Genomic DNA, 19,686 nt, shown 5'->3' on the forward strand with positions numbered 1-19,686 from the left:
CTGGGAAACTCCTCTGATTCCAATGTTTGCCTGCCTTCACAGTGAGGGATGTATAGCTAATCAGAATTTCCTAAGTTGCAACATTTTCCCATTGACTCTTGCTCTGTTCTTGACGACTTCCAAGAACGGTAACATTCCATCTTCTCTACACTGTCTCCTTAGGCAGTTGAAGAAAGCAGGAAGATCTGTGCTGAATCATCTCTTCCTAAGGCTAAACACACCCAGCTCTCTCAGACTTTCCCAGCTGGTGAAGATGCTCCAGCCTCCTGACTGTCTTAGTTGTCTCTGCTAGACTTCCTACTGTTTGTTATCCTTGAAATGTAGAGGCCCAAACTGGACATAGCACTCTACAAATAAGAGTCCCACCAGAGTTGATCCATCAACCTCACGACCACAAATTTGCTATTATGGACTAGTATGCTGTTTGGTTAACTCCATCATAGGCATGCTGCTGATTTGTGTTCAACCCACTCTTCAGCAGGACTCCTAGTTATTTTCTGGCAAAACTGCTTCCTAGGTTGTTAGCACTCACTTGATCCTGTTATATGAGATCAGTCCAACCTAGTTGAAGGAACGGGCACTTCACTTTGCCAAACCTAAACAGGTTTCTATCAAACCATTTTCCCACCCTGTTAAGATCCCATGAATACTGACCCCTGCTCTCCAGCATATTGACCACTTCCCCACTTGCCTGCAAACTTGCTGAAGGTGCATCCTGTCCCACTGCCCAGGTTTCTAATGTTAAGCTGTTACCCACTAGGAACTGACAGTCAGCCCAACCAATGACCATTCTTTGAGGCTGGTGATCCAGCCAATTTTATACCCATCTTCCACCTTTCACGCATCCACCTGAGAACTGGGTTTTATAGATAAGAGTTAGACAACTTGCATACAGGTAGTTTGAGATAAGTGGAACAGGCAAATTAGGAATAATCTGATCTCTTACACAAAAGCCTGTCCATTTGGGCTTTTTCAATCTTGCCTAATTAGTGCTGTCCAATCAACATCACTTAATGATACAGCAAGTATAGAGAAAACTACAAGTCTCAGCAAAAATTAAAGTCAAAGCAGTGTTTTGCTCTTTAAGCAATTCTGTCATGCCTAAATATTTCTCAGCTCTGCGAACAGCAACATTATCTACCACCCATGCTGAAACATCAAGTAATACAACAAGGTTGTAATTCCAGCTTCAGCACAAAATTTACAGATGTCCAAGGGATTACGATTATGTAAAATACTGCATTGATTTAAGATGCATACATATGCATACAATATAGGAAAAAAACACATAATTTAAGGTATATTCTAGAGAGAGTAACAAAAAAAAAAGGGTTCTTATTGCCCTGCTACAATGCATTGTGCTTCACCATGCCATGAAAAAAATTTGCCTAACAAAGACTTAATTATCCATGAAGGAATTTTTACAAATAGCATGGGGATATATGTTGAGTGTGTGTCACTGGTAACTTGATAGTGTGCCAATCCATGATGAGAAGAGTGGGTAAGCTTAGACTTTTGGCTTCATGATCAAATAAGAGACATTTAGAAATCAGCTCACTTGACACTGGAATGAAGCAGATGGATTTTAAGAAAATAACACTGAAGTAATAAAAACCTGGTAAGCATGGGAGGATATATTCTATTCCTAATACAAGAAATGCTGGCACACCGTCCACATACTACATTCATAGCAAAGTAGATGTATTTCTCTAAAAAATAAAATATATGGACTCAGAAGAGGCCAATACAGCCTCAAGGGAACTGTTCAAAGACCCAAGTTTGAAAATATTACCAGGACTAGTAATGGAAAACACGAAAAGGAGCTAAGCAGGAATATACGGAGGCTGTGCAGCTGCACAGATATAGAACAGGGGTAGCAAGTAATCCTGAATAAGTGCATATATAGACAAAAAAAATGTTTAAAAATACAGCTTGAAAAAGGTATGCAAGTTGATTGAGGGAAAAGAAACACCAAGGAGCAAGCAGGTCTATGAATATATGAAGAACATTAAATCAATAATGATTCTAAAATGGCCAAGCTACTAATAATTTTAAAATATACTATGGGAAAAAAATAAAGGCATATTGGCAAGTAGGAGATAATGAAGAACATGTTGATGTATAATACCTGCCTACATAAAGCTGATGAAAAGAAATTATCAGGGGGGAAAAGGAGATACAAATTCTTTAGTCTGAAGGATATACATTTCAGGGCTAAAGGGAATTAGTTAATGAATTTATAAAGTGACTGGTAATTATTTATGAAAAGTCATAGAGAACTGGGGTGATACAAATGACAGCAAATTAATTAGATTTGCAGGTGTTGGAAGACAGTATGTGACTGGAGACCTTGCAGATGATCTAGAGAAGCGAGAAACACGGAAAAAGAATAGACATATTCACCCTTGAAAAAAACCCTACAACTCATATATGGTGTGTTAATCTAAATCCTGACACCAATGGACAGAACTTGGAGTAGCAAAGAACAGCAAAAAACAAACTAGATGTAAGCTTTAAAGGCAAGATACCCCCACAGCAATTATAAATGTCTTCTAAATGGTAACGTTAAGAATACAATTTTCAATTTGGTTAACTTGGTATAAGAATGATTTAAAGTAGATTAAAGACTCATTTGAGAAAATTCAAGTAGCTGTATATTTCTGCTTGAGAAACAGACAAATAAAACAAAGTGGGGAAATACAGCAGTCTAAATTTTGAAAGTGTAAACACTAACAGTGAAGAAGTACAGTTAAGGCTGGTTCAAGCAGTAATGGGATTAAAGTAAGCAAAGGGAAATCTAGGCTAATAATAATGAAAAAAATCTTTATGAATTGAATAATACTAATATTCATAACACTTAACATTTATATAGTACTTCACATCTTCAAAGAGCTTCACTAATATTAACTAATTGCTCTATTCGATTATAGGGAAGAGTCTTCCCTCAAGGGAAGATGTTGCAGATCCTGAATCCCTTAGAAGCTACATTAGAAAACCTACTGAAAAACAAATACTACAAAGAAAATTCATCCCCTGGAAAAGTACAGATTCTACGTGCTAAAATAATTTTCCTTCTCTGGCTTTTTCTCTTAACAATGGAAAGGAAAACTATGTATGATATATAATACTGTGCAGATGCTATGTCACCCAAAAAGATACCAAAGGGAAAAAGAGCTCATTCTTCATTTCAAAGCAGAGGTATTTCAGGAAGGCTGTGAAAAGGAAGACTTTAAACAGAAAGGTAGAGAAGTGCAGAATGCAATGGACGGAATTTTGTTTAGTTTCCCAGCCCAAAAGCAAATTTTTCCAGGGCTGAAAGGAATAGAATCACACATTTCTGTAACTCCAGTGCTTTTTAACTAGACAAGTTGTTAAGATTTAGTACAAATTGACATAGCTGCTGGTGACACCAATAAACACAATTTACTGCTGGAATGATCTAAGATTTGAGGATTGCTTTGTCTGCTTAAAGTTTTTCTGGTAAAATTGAGAAAGTTTGGCTACAAGAAACAAACACCTGCTAACACAAACGAGCAAATGAGCAAACAGAAACAGGAGATAAAAAGCAGTAAGAGAATAAAAGCTGATTGTCTTAGTGGATCCAGTAAGCTTCTACTCTGAAAGCAGAAGTTCCTCTTTCACTCCACAAGGTGATGGGACTAGGTTAACAATGCTCTTCTCCCCATTACTAAACACCTGCAGTGAAAAAGAACAAGTGGGTTTTTTAGGAATCACGCTTTCCCAGCTCACTGCACTGAGAGTAAGTGAGCAGTCTCTTGGGCAGTAAAGGCTTCCACCATTCCAGCATAGGCATGGTTTTCTGATTAATAATTTTGTCTTCTCTCAAAAAAAAACAACAATGAAAACAAAAAAAAAATTAACCAACCAACCAACAACAACAACAACAAAAAAGCTACAAAAACAAATGTATTTTAATCTGGTACAACTGCCTACGTTGCTGTGAAGGGTCACTACCCTGCATTGCACCATCGCCCAGATACATCAGGGACATTATATGGTGGGCCCAAAGGCCTACGTCAGTACTGGCACCTCACTAAGCTAGGATTGAGTCCCCATCCTGAAGAATATACAATTTAAATAGACAAGACAGATCAAGGCATGAGAAAAATAAACCTCTGTCGTAATAGGTTAACATCTGACACTCAAGACGTTTTCAGTAGACATGCTTCTATATACAGAACCCAGCATTGCTGCTTTCTGACCAAAGGGCCACCTTAAGGTAGGTGGCTAATTAACATCAAGCTTCACACCACAAGATGTCAGCTTGTTGACTTCATTTCCCTTTCCCATACTGTAGGGCTTGGCTAGAGGTCAGGCAAATAGAGGGATCACTTCATATTGACAAAACAGCTACTGAACACTGCCCGAGACAGACTCTCAGGTTTGCTTACCATATTTTTATAAATTTCATCACAGGAAAAAAAAAGTTTTATTTTTGTGAGATGCTACACAGTTGCTTTCTAATTAAAAAAATATATATTAAAAAAAGCAGGAATCTCAGGCCAGCAACAGATGGGAAGATCCAGAAGAAGGAAGGAAATAGACAGCTAAGTCCCATGCTTGCTAGAATTAAGAAACTTCACATTGTGCTCCGATGATCCACAAGGATGGAAAAAAAACACTTCATAAGTATGTGTTGAGGCATGTTAAAGGAGTCCAAATATGTAACAGAGAAGCCAATTTGAAAAGTACTAAATACAGAAGACTTCAACTTTAGTGATTAGTGCTAGGTAATTTGCCTTGTGATAAACAAGCCATTCAAATCAGTAATAGACCTGAGGTTGTTCCACAGCTTGAAAGCATTTATTTGCACTTTATCTGGTACCACAGTGAGTGCCAATGTTTCCAATTTAGATTTTGCCACGCAGTTCTACATCTTCAAAGTTAGCAGTCCCAGTGTTTGTGAAAGACACCCACCACCTGTAGACATTATGCTGACCACTACAATGATTGAATCAGCATAGGCACAACTCAGTTGCTATGTAGAATAGTCAGGCAGGTGCAGCTTGTAACTCCTCCTAAGTACTACAAAATTAAATGAATGAATGAAGGCAAGGCCAAGTAGGATTTTTTTCCCCAGATCTATGGAAAATAAATTACTTTTTGGGGACTATCCCTATCTAAGGAACAAAGCCCATCATCCAACTGTGAAAAATCTCAATTTCATCACTACAGTATTGAGAAGGAGGAGGGAGAAGGAAGAGGAAAAGAGAAGAAAAAAATGATAGCTGAAAAAAAACATAAAAGAAAACCATCAGTGAAAATTGCCCCTGAAACTTTGCAGAATTGTAACGGCTTTCTCTTGCTTAAATTGATTGGTGTAGCAATGTTATAAAATGACTATTAGGATTCATTGTGCACAACAGAAAGTGTGAAATGTCAGCAGACTATACAGCAAAAGTAATGGGTCCTGAACCCCTGTTAGTCAAAAATGATTTTGTTTCAAATTAGAAATTGATTTTTTTGGACACAAGCCCTTTACAGGCTTCCAACTTTTGTAGCTGTGCCTTGGAAGAGATTAACCTCAGCCACTGTTTGGGTCCAGGCTGATGATACCCTTTTGAAAGTTTCTTCACAGGGACTGCTTTTTAATGTTGGTACGGTCTTAACCAATAACACAGTTATTTGTTCCTTTGAGAACTGCACCACATTTCTTCTCATTTTGCCATTTTCTTTATTTTTATGCTGACATATACAGCAAACTGGCTGACAAGTTAAAATAAAAAAATAATAATAAAAAAAGCTAGCTCATAATTGAACCAAAGATTATGTCAAGGCTTGGCAGTGAAACATCCAAGCTGCTTTTGCTCCCAACCCTTTCTCTTCTTATGAAAGACTGCTTCTCTCCTCCTTAAGTGGAGATACAAAGCTAAGAGCAGGATAGATTCTAGCCATACGGACATCTCTGTGTGCAGAAATATCAACTTGTGATGGTGGAGCCATTACTTGAGAAGGAAAAGAATATTAAGAGGATTATATTACAAGAGCAAGCCCCACTGCACTTATTCTCTGCTTGCTGGGAAAGGAAAAAGAATTGTTGAAGTAGTTTTTGAGATTAAAGGGCTATTTTTTCCATTTCATCCAGAAGACCAGTCACAAAGATAATTTGTAAGGCTTTATGCTTTTTATTACTTTAAACATAACTGCTTTCTCTTGGGTTGTTTTAAGCAACTTGCAATCCTCTCCCCTCTAACTGTCTAGTTTACTGATAATCTCTTGAATACATACATACCATTTCTAAATGCCATCAGCACACTCATAGCCCTTCAATAACTTATGCTTCCCTTTACCTTTCCTTGACTTTGTGCCTTCCCTCTTGGTTTGCATCAGAAGTCTTTGTCCATCTTCCACGTTTGCACCAAACCCAACCATTTTCTTCCCTGAACTGCTCCCACCACTGCTCCCTGGTGCTCTGGAGGTTTTGCTCACTGGAAGTGTCCTCAGAAAATAGTCTTCACTTTTCAACACTGGTACACTGGGAGGAAAGAAAGATCACACATTACATGATGCATTCAACCCTTTTTACACTGCACCAAGCCCTGTTAGCCACTTTCACTGTCAAAAAGTGTAACAAAATAAGGACAATGAAGCTGGTGAAGGGTCAGAAGCATAAGGTGAGGAGTGGCTGAGGGAATGGGGTTGCTTAGTCTGGAGATAAGGAGGCTGAAGGGAGACCTTATCACCCTCTGCAACCCCCTGAAACAAGGTTGTAGTGAGGTGGGTGTTCATCTCTTCTCCAAAGCAACAAGCAAGAAAACAAGAGGAAATGGTCTCAACATTGTGCCAGGGAAGATTTAGATTGGATGTTGGGAAAGTAAGGGTTTTTTTAGGAAAGGGTTGTCAGGCACTGCAACAGGCTGCCCAGGAAAGTGATGGAGTCACCATTCCTGGAGGGATTTAAAAGATGTGCAGATCTGGTGCTTAAGGACATGGTTTAGTGGTGGACTTGGCTATGTGGGGTTAATAGTTGGACTATGATTTTAAAGGTCTTTTCCAAACAAAATGATTTTAAGTTTTCTATGATGAAGAGGAAACTGATATTATGTGAAAACTGGAGTAGTGGTTTGCAAAAGGGAAGTGGATGCATAAATTGCTTCAAGAAGAAAAGGGTTGAGAAGAGATGAGACGAAATGAAGTGAGATAAAAGATCAGAAGTACTTTTAAGCAGGAGATGTGCAAACTGGTGGGAGTCTCTGGGGTGCAGCAGTTTGAATAGAGTAAGAAAAGAGAAAGCTAAGGAGAACCACTGTGGTTAAAGATTAACTTCAACACAAGATTGTAAACACTGGACAGATGGAGCCAGGAAGAAAATTTGGTGATGTGGAGCAAGCATGACTTCAGTCTCTGCAGACTCAAGCAATCACAAAACATTTTGGGAAGACAGGAGGCTATGGAGACACATCTTTCTCTCAGGAAGGAGAACCTACTGCTTTCAAATTCTGCTTTCTGGGAAACAACTATTGCTTTAAATGAGGATTACCCACATGCACATGTTATTACCCCATCACCATTATAAAAATCACCTAAAACCATAAAAAAATTTTTGGATTATGCACATGAAGGAACACAATTCCAGGATCACACTGCTCAACTTGCAATCATGGGAATGACATACAGCTTTCCTAAATTAACAGAAGATTAAACAAATCTTTTCCTGTTTAAGCACCAATTTTACATGGGCAAACCAAAGACTGCCACTGAGCTGGTATTATTTGGGATGCAGCTTTGTAGAGGCTGATTCACAAGAATCTTTACCTGAAAGTTTATACTGCTAAATTTACTGTATGTCTGAGGAATAAGGAGATATCTGATGTTCCCATCAGAAAATGATAGCTAAATTAAAAGTTTCATATCAATTTGCTGTATAAGCTATTGTTTAATAGGGCCCACTGCGCCTGTTGGGCAATTAGTATTACTCCTGTATTATTAATGCAGAACATTATATAATGGCTTATGACCTGTAATAATTGGCTGAAGTGTTGGATAAAACTTCTCTGAATAACCTCCGTTTACTTTAGGGTTTCAAACTGTGTGGCTACTAATAATATTGCAATGTGTTATTCAAATTTAAGGTGGACTAAATTAGTATCTTATTGACTTGTATGAAATTATTAACCTACAAATTCCTGCAACCCAGAGTACAGGAAGTGGTGGGTTTGGACTATAACTATTTAAAGTGGCTTAAAAGTGTAATACTTGACCAGATTTCTCTGATAACACAAGATTTGATATTCCATTTGCCTGTACTTGAATGATTAGTAGCATTTAAAAACCCGAGATTTTCATTATTTGAATGCTTTCTAAGTTTTTGAAGTACGTTTAATTACAACCTTTGGATCTCCTGTAAAGACCGTGACCCTTGGCTTGTAGATGAGAAGATGGTTACTCAGCTTTTTCACTGCAATACCTTTTACATCATGTGGTTACATCTAGAATAACAAGTTCTGGTTTAAATAATGGTACAGCAGAAGCAATTCACACAGAAACAGACAAGCAGAAGTTACAGAACCTAATTTATAAGGAAATTAAAAAAAAAAAAAAAGAAAATTTGCAACTATAGCTCACTAAACAATTATTTAGAGCCTGTTTTTTTTAGTATTTAATATGAAAAAGCTCATGCTAAAGTTTTGCTCAAGTAAGCATAGAGTCCAAACTTAAAATAACAAACATTCAACCTGAGAGATGTGAAGACCAAAGAGGAAAAGGTATAATACAGAGAGATAGCAAAATTCAATAAGTAACAATGTACCAAAATAAATCAAAGGAAACATAGAATGGGTAGGTGTGAGAGTGTGTGGGGGTGTGTGTGTGACTCTATTTCAGAACTTATTTACTCATTCACTTGCGGAATAATTAGTAAAATGAATGATGTCACTATTGCAACCTGGAAAATGTAAAATTAACATACAGCCCAAGGGATCAGTTACATACGGCAAGCGAGATTAAATGATGAAACAGGTCCTTCTGTATTTTCAAACCCAGCAATCAATTGCATCACTCATTGTATCACTTCCTGCGGGTAACCATGATACTCAATGAACTTTCATACTATTCTGTGAAACTACACAACAGAAAAGACTGTTTAAATAAAGTCCATACCAACCTACCTAAGTTTCATACTAAGGCAGGAACTGCAAAGAAGCATCACCAGAAGGGCGTCTCAGCACTCCTGCCTCCTTATGAATATTGAAGTACATCAACAAAAAAGGAAAACACACCTTGATTTTTTTTTCCTTTTTGTCTGAGCCTCATATCGCGATATCCCTGCTGAGTGTGAATGGCAAATTTTTAATGTCATTCAGGACCCACTGAATACTGCTAGTATTTGCATTCCTTAAAAAGTAGAAAAACATTAACCTTTTGTTTTATTGAATTAAAATGCCATGGAAATGCTGATGTAGTCTTTAGAGACTGAAATACTTTTACAAAGAAGAATAGCTGTCATTTATTAGACACAAAGAACAATTACTTGATAGGATGCTTTCTGACAAAAAGCAGATTGGTATTCTCATCATAGAAAAGGCATTGTAAAAAAACCCAGCACAGACCTCTGAGACTTGAATAATTTAAAGCTGCATTTGGTGCAATTTGAATTTTTCTTTAGGGAGGCAAAGTTAAATACCTTTAATTTGTTCTAATTATTTCAAATTTGCAAGTTAATTATGGCTGATCATTAAATAACAAAAAGGACTATCGTCTCCATAGAGTTTTACCTCCTACCCTCTGCATTACTTAAGCTAGATTTTAGTATGCATGAATTAACTTTCTAAATAATCACACGGTTTGACTAAATGGCTCAGTAAAATGAGCTCTGATCCTCAGAATAAGCATTAATGGACATTAGAAAGACTATTGGGACCCATGTTACTTACATTATAAGTATTTTTAATGGGGTCTTATTTACTAATCTTTATGTACTGTTCAAGTAAGGGCACCATATAGATACGTTATTCTGCTTTAATAGAGGAAAGTCAGTTCTTCAAGATACTAAAACAAATGTCCACTTAGAAACAACTAAATTCATTTTTAAATGAATGCAGGATAACTCTGATAGAATTTAACTTGTTTCAGCTGCTCATCCTGATGAATCAATCCAACATAATGGTAGCCTTGGTCTGCAAATGGAGTTTTACAGATCTATTCAGTCACTAAGCAACTTAAGCAGCTTAGACGCTTGCCACAGAGTTGTATTTAGTATCACCATGTGTGCATCCACCAGGTTTCACCTATTCCCTGTTCTCAACCTAGGACTCAGCTGATGAGCTCTCAATCATCAATCCCACATTTGGATGCTCACCTTTCACTTAAATCTAATTGTTCCTTGCATTTTCAGTGCAGATCAGTGGCATTCAGAGAACATGACTACATTATAACCAGTCAGAAACCCAAAATGTGAGACAATTCATGCACATGGCTGCCTTAATGGTACCCAATGGCACCCTGCTGAGGCAAGGGTTTGAGAGTTTAACAGATTGACATGCTAGGTTAGCTCCAAAAGCAAACATGTTGGAATGTTTTCTTCCTGTTCCACAATTTCTGTTTTAAAAATAAAATAATTAAGAGTTCATGTGTGCAATCTGCTGCAATTATATCAGACCAAGAATGCATAACACTTAATGATGCAAAACTGGTGATAAGTGGACAACCCAAGCAATATGTTTTTGTAGTTGGAACCTGTATTGCCATTTCAGATGCATTTTGACAAACAGGCTGAAAATTTCTTCCCAAACCAGACTTTGGTTGGGAGAGTTCACAACCAGATCAGCTTTCAAAGCCAGCTTTGTACAAAGAAGTATCACAAGTGCAAGGACAAAGAAGGTATCAATATATCACAGGATCTTCTTTCCAGCAGGGCCTAAATCAACTTATCAAATCACACTTTTGAAAGCCCAAAGCAGGGCTGTTGGGGAAGTTTGTTGTCTGTGTGGCAAATTAAAAAATATGGGGAGAAAAGGACTGTAGATTTCAAAGGGGATCTAAGAAGCAACAACAGTGGTTTCCTTGAACAATCACAACTTTTTCCAGTCCTCTCAAGTGTAGTGTGTTGCTCCTTGTAAGCTTCTACTTCCAGAACTACCAAGTGCCTCAGATTTCTCAAGTGTTTTCTTCCAACACTGCGTCAGATCAGGCAGTGTGATTACTCTAATCCATAAGGCAAAGAAGGTAAGAAACGGATGCAGTAAAGAAGCTGGGCAGTTCAGAGGAGGCAGAAAAGAACTGAACAGCAGAGCAGCACATGTGAAAGGTGAGTCAGCCCAGTCCTGCTTTGTGTAAGGTGTACAAATCTACAGGATGGCTGAGTAGAGATGGAAGGAAAGTAAGAGTATTACAGGCAAGGAGGAGAATCACAGTGTGAAGTCCAGGGCAATCTCTCATCCCTGAATGCCATCACCCTTCTGTTCTCATCACAAAACCAATCAGCCCATGTTAGCTAATCAACCACCTTAAAAACACAATGTTAAAAATCTAAAGTCTATCATATTGAAACAGAGTGCACACACACACACACAAAAAAAAAAAAAAAAAAAAAAAAAAAGGTTAACATTTTCTCCTTCTTTAAAAAGCAGGAAAAAACATCCTATTCTAATACAGACCTTGAAGGCCATATTCAAGCATAGAGTGAGATTTTGTGACCCAATTATGAAATTTGGCATTTCGAGGCTTACGTTAGACGCATCAACATGTTAATGACACTGCTGGGATCCAGTGCATGTTAATAAGAAATAGCTGTTTTTCTTTCTAGAGAGCACAGTCATTTCTAGTTTTGAGATAACAGAATCATAGAAAGGGTTGGGAGAAACCTTTAAAGGTCATCTAGTCCAACCTCCCTGCAGTGAGCAGGGATATCTTCAACCAGATCCGGTTGCTCAGAGCCCCATTCAACCTCACTTGGAAAGTTTCCAGGGATGGGGCTTCTAATACCTCTCTGTTCAACCTGTTCCAGTCTTTCACTACCCTCAACAGTAAAAAAATATTATTCCTTATACCTAGTCTGAATCTGCCCTCTTGTAGTTGGAAACCATTACCCCTTCTCCTATTGTTACTGCCCCTATTAACAATTTGTCAACAACTTTCTTGTCAACCCCCTTGAAGTATTGAAAGGCCACCATAAGGTCTCCCCAGAGCCTTCTCCTCTCCAGGCTGAAAAACCCCAATTCTCTCAGCCTTTCTTTAGAGGAGAAGTGTTCCAGGCCCCTGATCCTATCTGTGCCCCTCCTCTGGGCCTACTCCAAGAGATCCATGATCTTTGGGACCAAGTCCATCTTCTTCATCACATATTCTTCTAGGTAAAATGAAGGAGGACAGGGATAGGAAGGGGAAGACTTCAGCAGCCAGCAGCAGTTCTGGAAGTGAAATACAAATATTATCAAATCTGCTTGTAATGAAAGGATTTTTCATTACAGAAAATAGACAGTGATTGCCTACAATCTACATGTTATTTTGCACACACTATATTGCTCAGGAGTGATGCAGAGCTTTCATTTCTTGCAGTCTTCAGGCTCAGCACCCATGAATGCAGTCATGCCTGTGGCTGTAACAGGTTTCTCTGTTGCTGTTTTCCTTCTGCTGAACTGTCTCTCTTGGATATACTGCATTTGGTTTCTTTTTCTTTAACTTTGGAGGTATTATACTGGCAACTATGCTTGAAACTTTTCTATACATGAAACTGTACCAGGGCGCAGAAGCTATAGCATGGCTTCTCCAGACCACTCTTTCAGAGACCAGTTCCTTCCCCATTCCCTCAGTGACTGGTGCTCAGATACTCAATTCCACCAGCAAAAAATGAGGCCACATATGCTCTTAATTAGCAATGACCTATTAGATCATACCAGTAATAGGTGAAACTCTGGCCTCACTGAATCAATCAGAATACTGCATTTATCTTCAATGAAGCCAGGACTTCACTTAATATACACAGTTAGAGGTCCATTTGTAGCAAGTACTAACCTAAATTTCACCTAAAATAATACTTATGCCTTCCCTTTGAAGCCTTGTCCTCATCCAGCTTTAATTTGGCTATATTTCAGCTCCCTACCAGCACCTTTCCTACATTTAGTTTTCCTAATAAACTGCAAAATGAGCTTTGGTTACTTGCTTTTCTTCTAAATCCAAAGAAAATTCCAGCATAAAGGTTTTCAGACAGTCATAAAGAAATGGCCACAGGAAACACACTGGCAAAGCTTTAGCAGGACAAAATGTTGTGATTGTGTGTTTGGCCTTTCTTACAGAGCAGAGCAGAGCAGCTGTCGTTCCAGAAAGCAGTGCTGTCAGCGTTCACAAAAAAAAGTCATGTAAATGTCAAGTCACAGGTATAAAAACAATCCTTCAAAACAGCGTCTGTATATCTGAAAAGCCTGCCTAGCTGCCACCAGTGAAAGTAAGGAATGATGCAAGAGCCTCTTTAGCACAAAGTTTTTTAACTAAATCCAAACTTCTTTGCTAGATCAAGCCTCCTCACTCTCTCCTTCAGAAGGAGAATCACATGCTTTTCAGCAAACAGAATTTGTGTCTTGGTGCCTTATCCAGCATCACTATTGCTCGGCTGAGAGCCAGCCCCATTCTCAAGGTACGCATCGAAATGCCATATGCAAGCTGTCTCCTAAACAAACATCCCCCAAACCAGATTGCAATTTGGTTGTGATAAAGGCATAGAAGAACAATGCATCATCCCAGAACAAAGGAGTTTATAGTGGTTGGGCTGCACTGCAAAACAGGCTGTTGCTGAGCATTTGCTGCAGAGATCGGTCTGAGTATGCAGGTAACCACCTGCTTGGTGTGAGAGTCCTTATGTTTTCCTATCAGTACTTAAGCACTCTCTCCTCCATAGGAGTTTCCAGACAGGCTGATAGGTGTTCATAACAGGAGCTTTCAGTAAATGAGCAGCAATTGCACAAGTCCTTTTCCTGATCGTGGATCACATCATGGAGCAATCACTTGCACAGGATAAGGGACAATATTGCAGAGGAAGTACACAAAGTAGGTACTCAACAGGTTTACATTGTGCCATACTAACAAGACATTTTTAAGAGATGCCTAATTACAGCATCAGATATTTAAGATTGCACTCGTGTGCAGGTATTATGAAGAGTTATATATGCACAGAAAATAACAAGTTTTGGAGGATCTTGTGGTGATTCTGTGCAGACAGAAGAATTGTAAAACATAAAACATCTACATCTGCTTATGTTAATTTAAAAAGTTGGACTTAATAGATGATAACTTTCAATACTCAGGATACCAACATGATGAATCATCAACCCTGGTTGCAAAGTGAGGAAATGAAAGAACATAAAAGTTACAAAGTTCTCACACTGATAGCAATGAAAATTAACAACCACTAAACTGGGGAAAATACACATACTTCTAAAAATCCTGAGCTGACCTTCCAGATCACCGACAGCTCCCCTGGTATCAGGGAATATGTTGCCAGGAAAGTTTTCAGAAACACGTCAAGCTCCATAATAAACACCATTAGAGGTTTTACTTTTCCTGTTCTTCTGAGGCTCCTGTCCTTGAATCTGATTTCTCTAATGATTAGGAATAATTACACTGAAACCAACATCAGAACACATTTCTCCATGAAAATTCTGTCCTCTTATTCTAATTATCTTTATCTGTATCACATGATGATTGAATCAAGCATTTTAAGCACAGATTACTATTGGGTTTTAGGGTTATATAAGTCTGCTAGCGCTGAAATCTTACAAATCTTAAGATCAATTAATCCAGAGACTGCAATGCTTTTCTGATTCCAAAAGCCATTAGAGGCTAAGAATGTTGGTGCAGACTCTGTCCGGGGACAACTAAGCTCTAACACGATCCCAACGTGTCTTCCCACAACAAGCTGGTTTCCCAGCTCGAAATACAAACGTGATTGCTTAGTTTGTAGAGTGATCAAAAACAATGACTTACTGGAATACAGCTAGGTCTGCAACTATAAATACACATGGCATCTCAAATGCTCTCATACTAGATCTTTTAAAATGGTGTTATATACTCTCCAACTTCTGCTAGAAACACCTCTCCTGATGCATCCTGGCACTTCATTGGCCTTTTTTCCATGATTAAATCAGGTTTGTGGGACATGGTCACTCTATGATTAAGGAGTATATTAATGATTGACTACTACAATACTACTCATCTATATTATATTGCTTACTAAAATGAAAACACTGAGATTGTCTATTGATCTGCTTTAAAAAAAAAAATCTTGCAGCCCAAAAAGAAGTAAATAGAGAAGTCAGACTTTGGACTTCACTCAGATTAGTGGATTACTATCCTCAGCAAATGTAGATTTGACAAGGTACCTCTTGGTAAAGGTTTAAAATACCACCTCTGGCCACTTCATTTGCCTTTAATCTACTGAAGTTCTTCATTGAGTATGTTTGATGCCTACTGACTGAAAAATCAGGTATATATTGCAGTGACAATACAGACTTACATGCCTAAATGGTGACATACAACCCTAAAAACCATTGCCTGGGCCTCACAAAAACCAACACACTAAAGCCTTCTTTTCAGTGAACAGATTTTATATGAATGTGACAGCACCACTAAATATTCACTTAACCAGGATGTTTACAGAACAGATTTAAAACTTTTTTGTACTCTTATGTTCAGGCAATAAAGAGACATAATAGAATTGAAACCAGACAGAAACCATTGCCTTGCTAAGAGGCATATATAAGTGAGATATATGCTGGCATGCTCTGATGTCCAGTGTCAAGGGAAGGCACAGAGGGAAGAGATCTTGATGCAAGGGTCTTGGATCTGGATGATCTTTAAGGTCCCTTCTAATCCAAACCATTTGAGGATTCTATGATTCTAAGAATGTGTACAGTGAAGCTGTAGGCTCTGCCTAAGCTCTGGGCTGCTGGTTCCCTGCCCATAAAAACTGAAAATGACAAGTAAACCTGTGTACTTTTGTTAGCCTAGATTCAAGCAGCTCTTGCCATTTTACAGTTACTGCTATTGATCTTAGGTCTTGGAAGCTTAACTTTGCAAAAGTTTGTATAACCTGTTTGGAAATGTCCACCCAGAGCTACTGCCACCAGTCACACTCTGACACTGTGATGTCGGTTTAGAGGTTTGCCTTTTTTGTGTTGCCAAGTCATCTCAGCCCTACTGAGTTTACAGCCAGTATGTAAATTTAGCCCATCTTTCAGAGACATGGCTTTGTCAAAAAGGGTGCAAGATGTAGATGGAGATTAAAGGAGCAAAAAGTTTAAAAGAAAAAAAAGGATTAACTATTCATTGATCAAACAGAAGGACATGTAACACACAAAGAGGTGAAGCCTGGTAAGATTGACAGAAGACTAAAGACACTTGCATGTTGTTTTGTTTCAAACTCTTTTGTGTGCTAGAAGCCATATATAAACTTTTCTACACAGAAGAGCTGATGATTTGTCACTGCAGGTGAATTACAATACTTCTCTTTCTAGGTCACTCACGTCATCTTTAGAGTATGATTTAGAATTTAAGTGAATTTACTGGGCAGAAACCATCCTTGTGGTCAGTGGAAACAGATAGATTAGTTTGAAACTCATCAGATTAGGACTGGGGGTAGGAAGGAAAAAAAGTACTCTGAAAATCTGAAAAAAACCCCAACAAAACAAACAATAACAACCCTCTGAAAAAACTCTGAATTCTAAAAAAAAAGGTCTTACAGATATAAGATATGATACAGGAAAGATGTAGTCAGAACAGACAGTCACTATGACATGACTCAGTGGTTCCAAAGTCAGAAAGAGTTAAGCAATCTGGTAGGAGGACATGGCCAGAAGTTCATATAACACCCAAAACAACGTGAAGTCTCACATAACTGAATGATTAAACAAGAGAAGGTGGCAGATAAAATAAAAAGGAAGCATCTTTATGACTTTCTGCAGAGCCCTGCAGACTGATACAGTAGATAACTGGCCTTCAAAGGAGGGTTTCAGAGAAGCAAGTGACATGACAATATCTGAATAAACAGCCAAGATACCCATTTGAAAAACTTATTTTGAGTGAGGGGAATGAATACTGAGCAGTCAAAGATGACACTACAGTAGTCAAGGTGCAAAAAGAAGGACTAGAGCAAAGGGTGCTGTTTTAAGTGTCGACATACTGAAGGCATGTTTTTGCTGCTATGGAGAAAGAAGTTGCAATAGCTGTCAGCAGCCCAGATGCGTATGGAGAAGGAGAATGACCCCAAGGTTACAAGCCTGAGTGACAGAGAGGATGTAGTGTTATCAAAATCGGAAGTGAAGAGAGATTTAGAAGAAAAAGTGAGGAGTTCTGTTTTGGCCAGATTAGGAATGATCTGAAGGGAAAACAACCAGGAGTACGTGTCAGGGAAGCAGTCAGATATGCACGTCTAGATGGAACGGAGCAGAGGGTTTAAGAATTATTGGCAGAGAGATGATAGTCAAATCCATGTAGCTGGATGTTGTCATCCAGGGACACAGGTACAGAAATCTCCAAGCAAATAAAGGAGTGACTAAATCCCCTCCCTGCCACATCACAGAGGTTCCTACCTAGTTTCAAAAGAAATTATCTAAAATAGTGCTGCAAAAACATGCATAAAAAACCCTGTCTCTCCATAAAATCTAAAGATCATGCTGTTTCTAAAATTAGGGCAACCACTAAATGAAAGTTAACCTGAACAATAACTTTAGCTAAACTTCAGGTCACATGCATTTAATATAATGAGATGAAGAATATGAAAAGGCCATTCATAATGGAATTCATCGAGTTAGGAATGCCATGCTTAGCTGCCTTATAACATATAATTAATGATCCTATAAAAATCCAGCAGTACGAACTCTCCTGGCTGCCCGCAGAACTGTTCTTTATGCTGGGTAGGGCAAGCAAGCATCTGCTTCCACAAATACTGCCCTTTGAGAAGCTAAAAAGCTTTTTTTCCCCTGCTCCATCAGGGACCACAGTGCCATTTCCATGACATGCCGAGCTTTGAACCATTACCCAAATCAGAGTATAGCATTTGGCAACCCAGTACACATCTGTCATGATAGACTGGTTATTGGTGAAATGTTAAAGTAATTAACTCTATTCCATTGCTTCTAATACCCCACCTTCCTCTAGATTTTTTTTAATCCCCTCTAAACCCACTCTCTGTTTATAGTCTTTTAACACAACAGAGAAATATATACTGTCTGGAGAGCTGTCTTGCCTTATACAACCCTAAACCATTTGGTACAACAAAAGATGTTCTCTCTCCATCAAAAGGCCTGATCCCTCCTGAAGTTTTGATGCTCAGATTCAAGGTTAAAGGATTAAGGCCTGAAGCATTGAGTACCAGAGGAAAGGAAGCCAAATATCAAAAGAAACACAAAAATCAATCCCCTTCACCACAGGAGCAGTGTGAAGAACAAATCAGCTAGGCTGAATCAAAAATTTTCTCTGCATGGCTCTCAAAAATTAGCACTGTTATAAGCGTAATGGGTAGTTCTGCAAAGCTTCAGCACCCAGGCAAAGCCAGAGTTCAGCTCAACACACCAGTATGGTCTGGAAAATTTTGTGTCAGAATAACTCAGTGGTAAATACACAAAGTCCACTTCTAGACTGGAGGGCTGGAGAGCAAGCAAGAGCACAAGTGCTGTTATCTTTATGTGTAGTCTGTATATCTGCAAATGGCAGAACCTAATATTCACCAGCGTTTGCCTTTTGCTTCAATTCTGTGTGCTGAAGTGCAGCCAAGGTCACAAGATGGGTGGGAGGAGTGGATTTTAGCTTAGTGCAGCTGTAATCACAGCCAGAACAGCAGGGTACCCAAGATTTCTTGCTTAACTTAGTAATACCAATAGCTTTTGTTCTTAGTCCTGCCCTACCAGTTCTGATATAAGCTTTTAAATGGTGTGAAAGTTGTGCGGGTGGGTTTAAAATCTCATAATTTAAAACTACCTTCCAGAACATTTTGTTTTATAAGATTTTTCTTAACTTTTCCAACTCACAAATTTCTGGAACATATGAATATCTAGATCAAACATAATTTTCTCTTCATCCAAGATTACATATCAGAATAAAAAGTAACAAAATGATATGTCTGAAAAAGTAATCTACTCCAATTTATAAAAATAGAATTCAGGTTTTCAGAATTCAATTCAGGCAATAAACTAACAGTGTCTACATTTTCCTGTAAGGGGGGCATCTGCAAACGACTTGCAAAAATGTCTGTCACTGTCTGCAAGTGTTGGCAAGGAACAAACTCCTTCAGGAGATGCATGAATTTTAAATATTTCAACCCAAAAAAAAAAAGTCTCTGAGCATTTTAAGTTCTAATGTGATATTACAGAACTAGACCCATGCAGAAGACTGGCAGGAAATGCAAGTTCTGTGAAAACAGCAAAGCACTTGAGTTTAGTCTTCACTGATTGCCGTTCCATGCTAACACCAGAGCTTCTCTCCTTTTTGAAGACCTCACACATAGATTAGCTCCATCTGCCTACAGAAACTACTTCTAGTATCTCCTGCTTACACCTTATACCTCAAGTCTATCAGTAGACTTCCTGCTCAGGGTTACTTTGCACTGTAATGGAAATGATGTAATACTGCTGTGTGCAGCATACGTGATCGTGAGAACAGAATCAGCATAATTCAGGTAAATGTAAGACAAGCAGCTTCAAAACTCTGTTGCAGTTGGAAATAACCCTGAAAATGAGATTA

At 38.4% G+C, this 19,686-nt stretch overlaps 1 protein-coding gene across 1 annotated transcript in view; it reads right to left on the reverse strand.

The window, feature by feature from the left end:
• Positions 1 to 19,686, reverse strand: part of KIAA1328 (KIAA1328 ortholog) — a 173,729-nt gene that overhangs the window by 30,865 nt on the left and 123,178 nt on the right. The window contains exon 9 of the mRNA XM_051643195.1: positions 6,312 to 6,496. Coding sequence (XP_051499155.1) covers positions 6,312 to 6,496 — 185 coding nt within the window. The remainder of the gene's footprint in view (positions 1 to 6,311; positions 6,497 to 19,686) is intronic.

Source organism: Apus apus, chromosome Z, assembly GCF_020740795.1.
Source record: "Apus apus isolate bApuApu2 chromosome Z, bApuApu2.pri.cur, whole genome shotgun sequence".
Taxonomy (NCBI): domain Eukaryota; kingdom Metazoa; phylum Chordata; class Aves; order Apodiformes; family Apodidae; genus Apus; species Apus apus.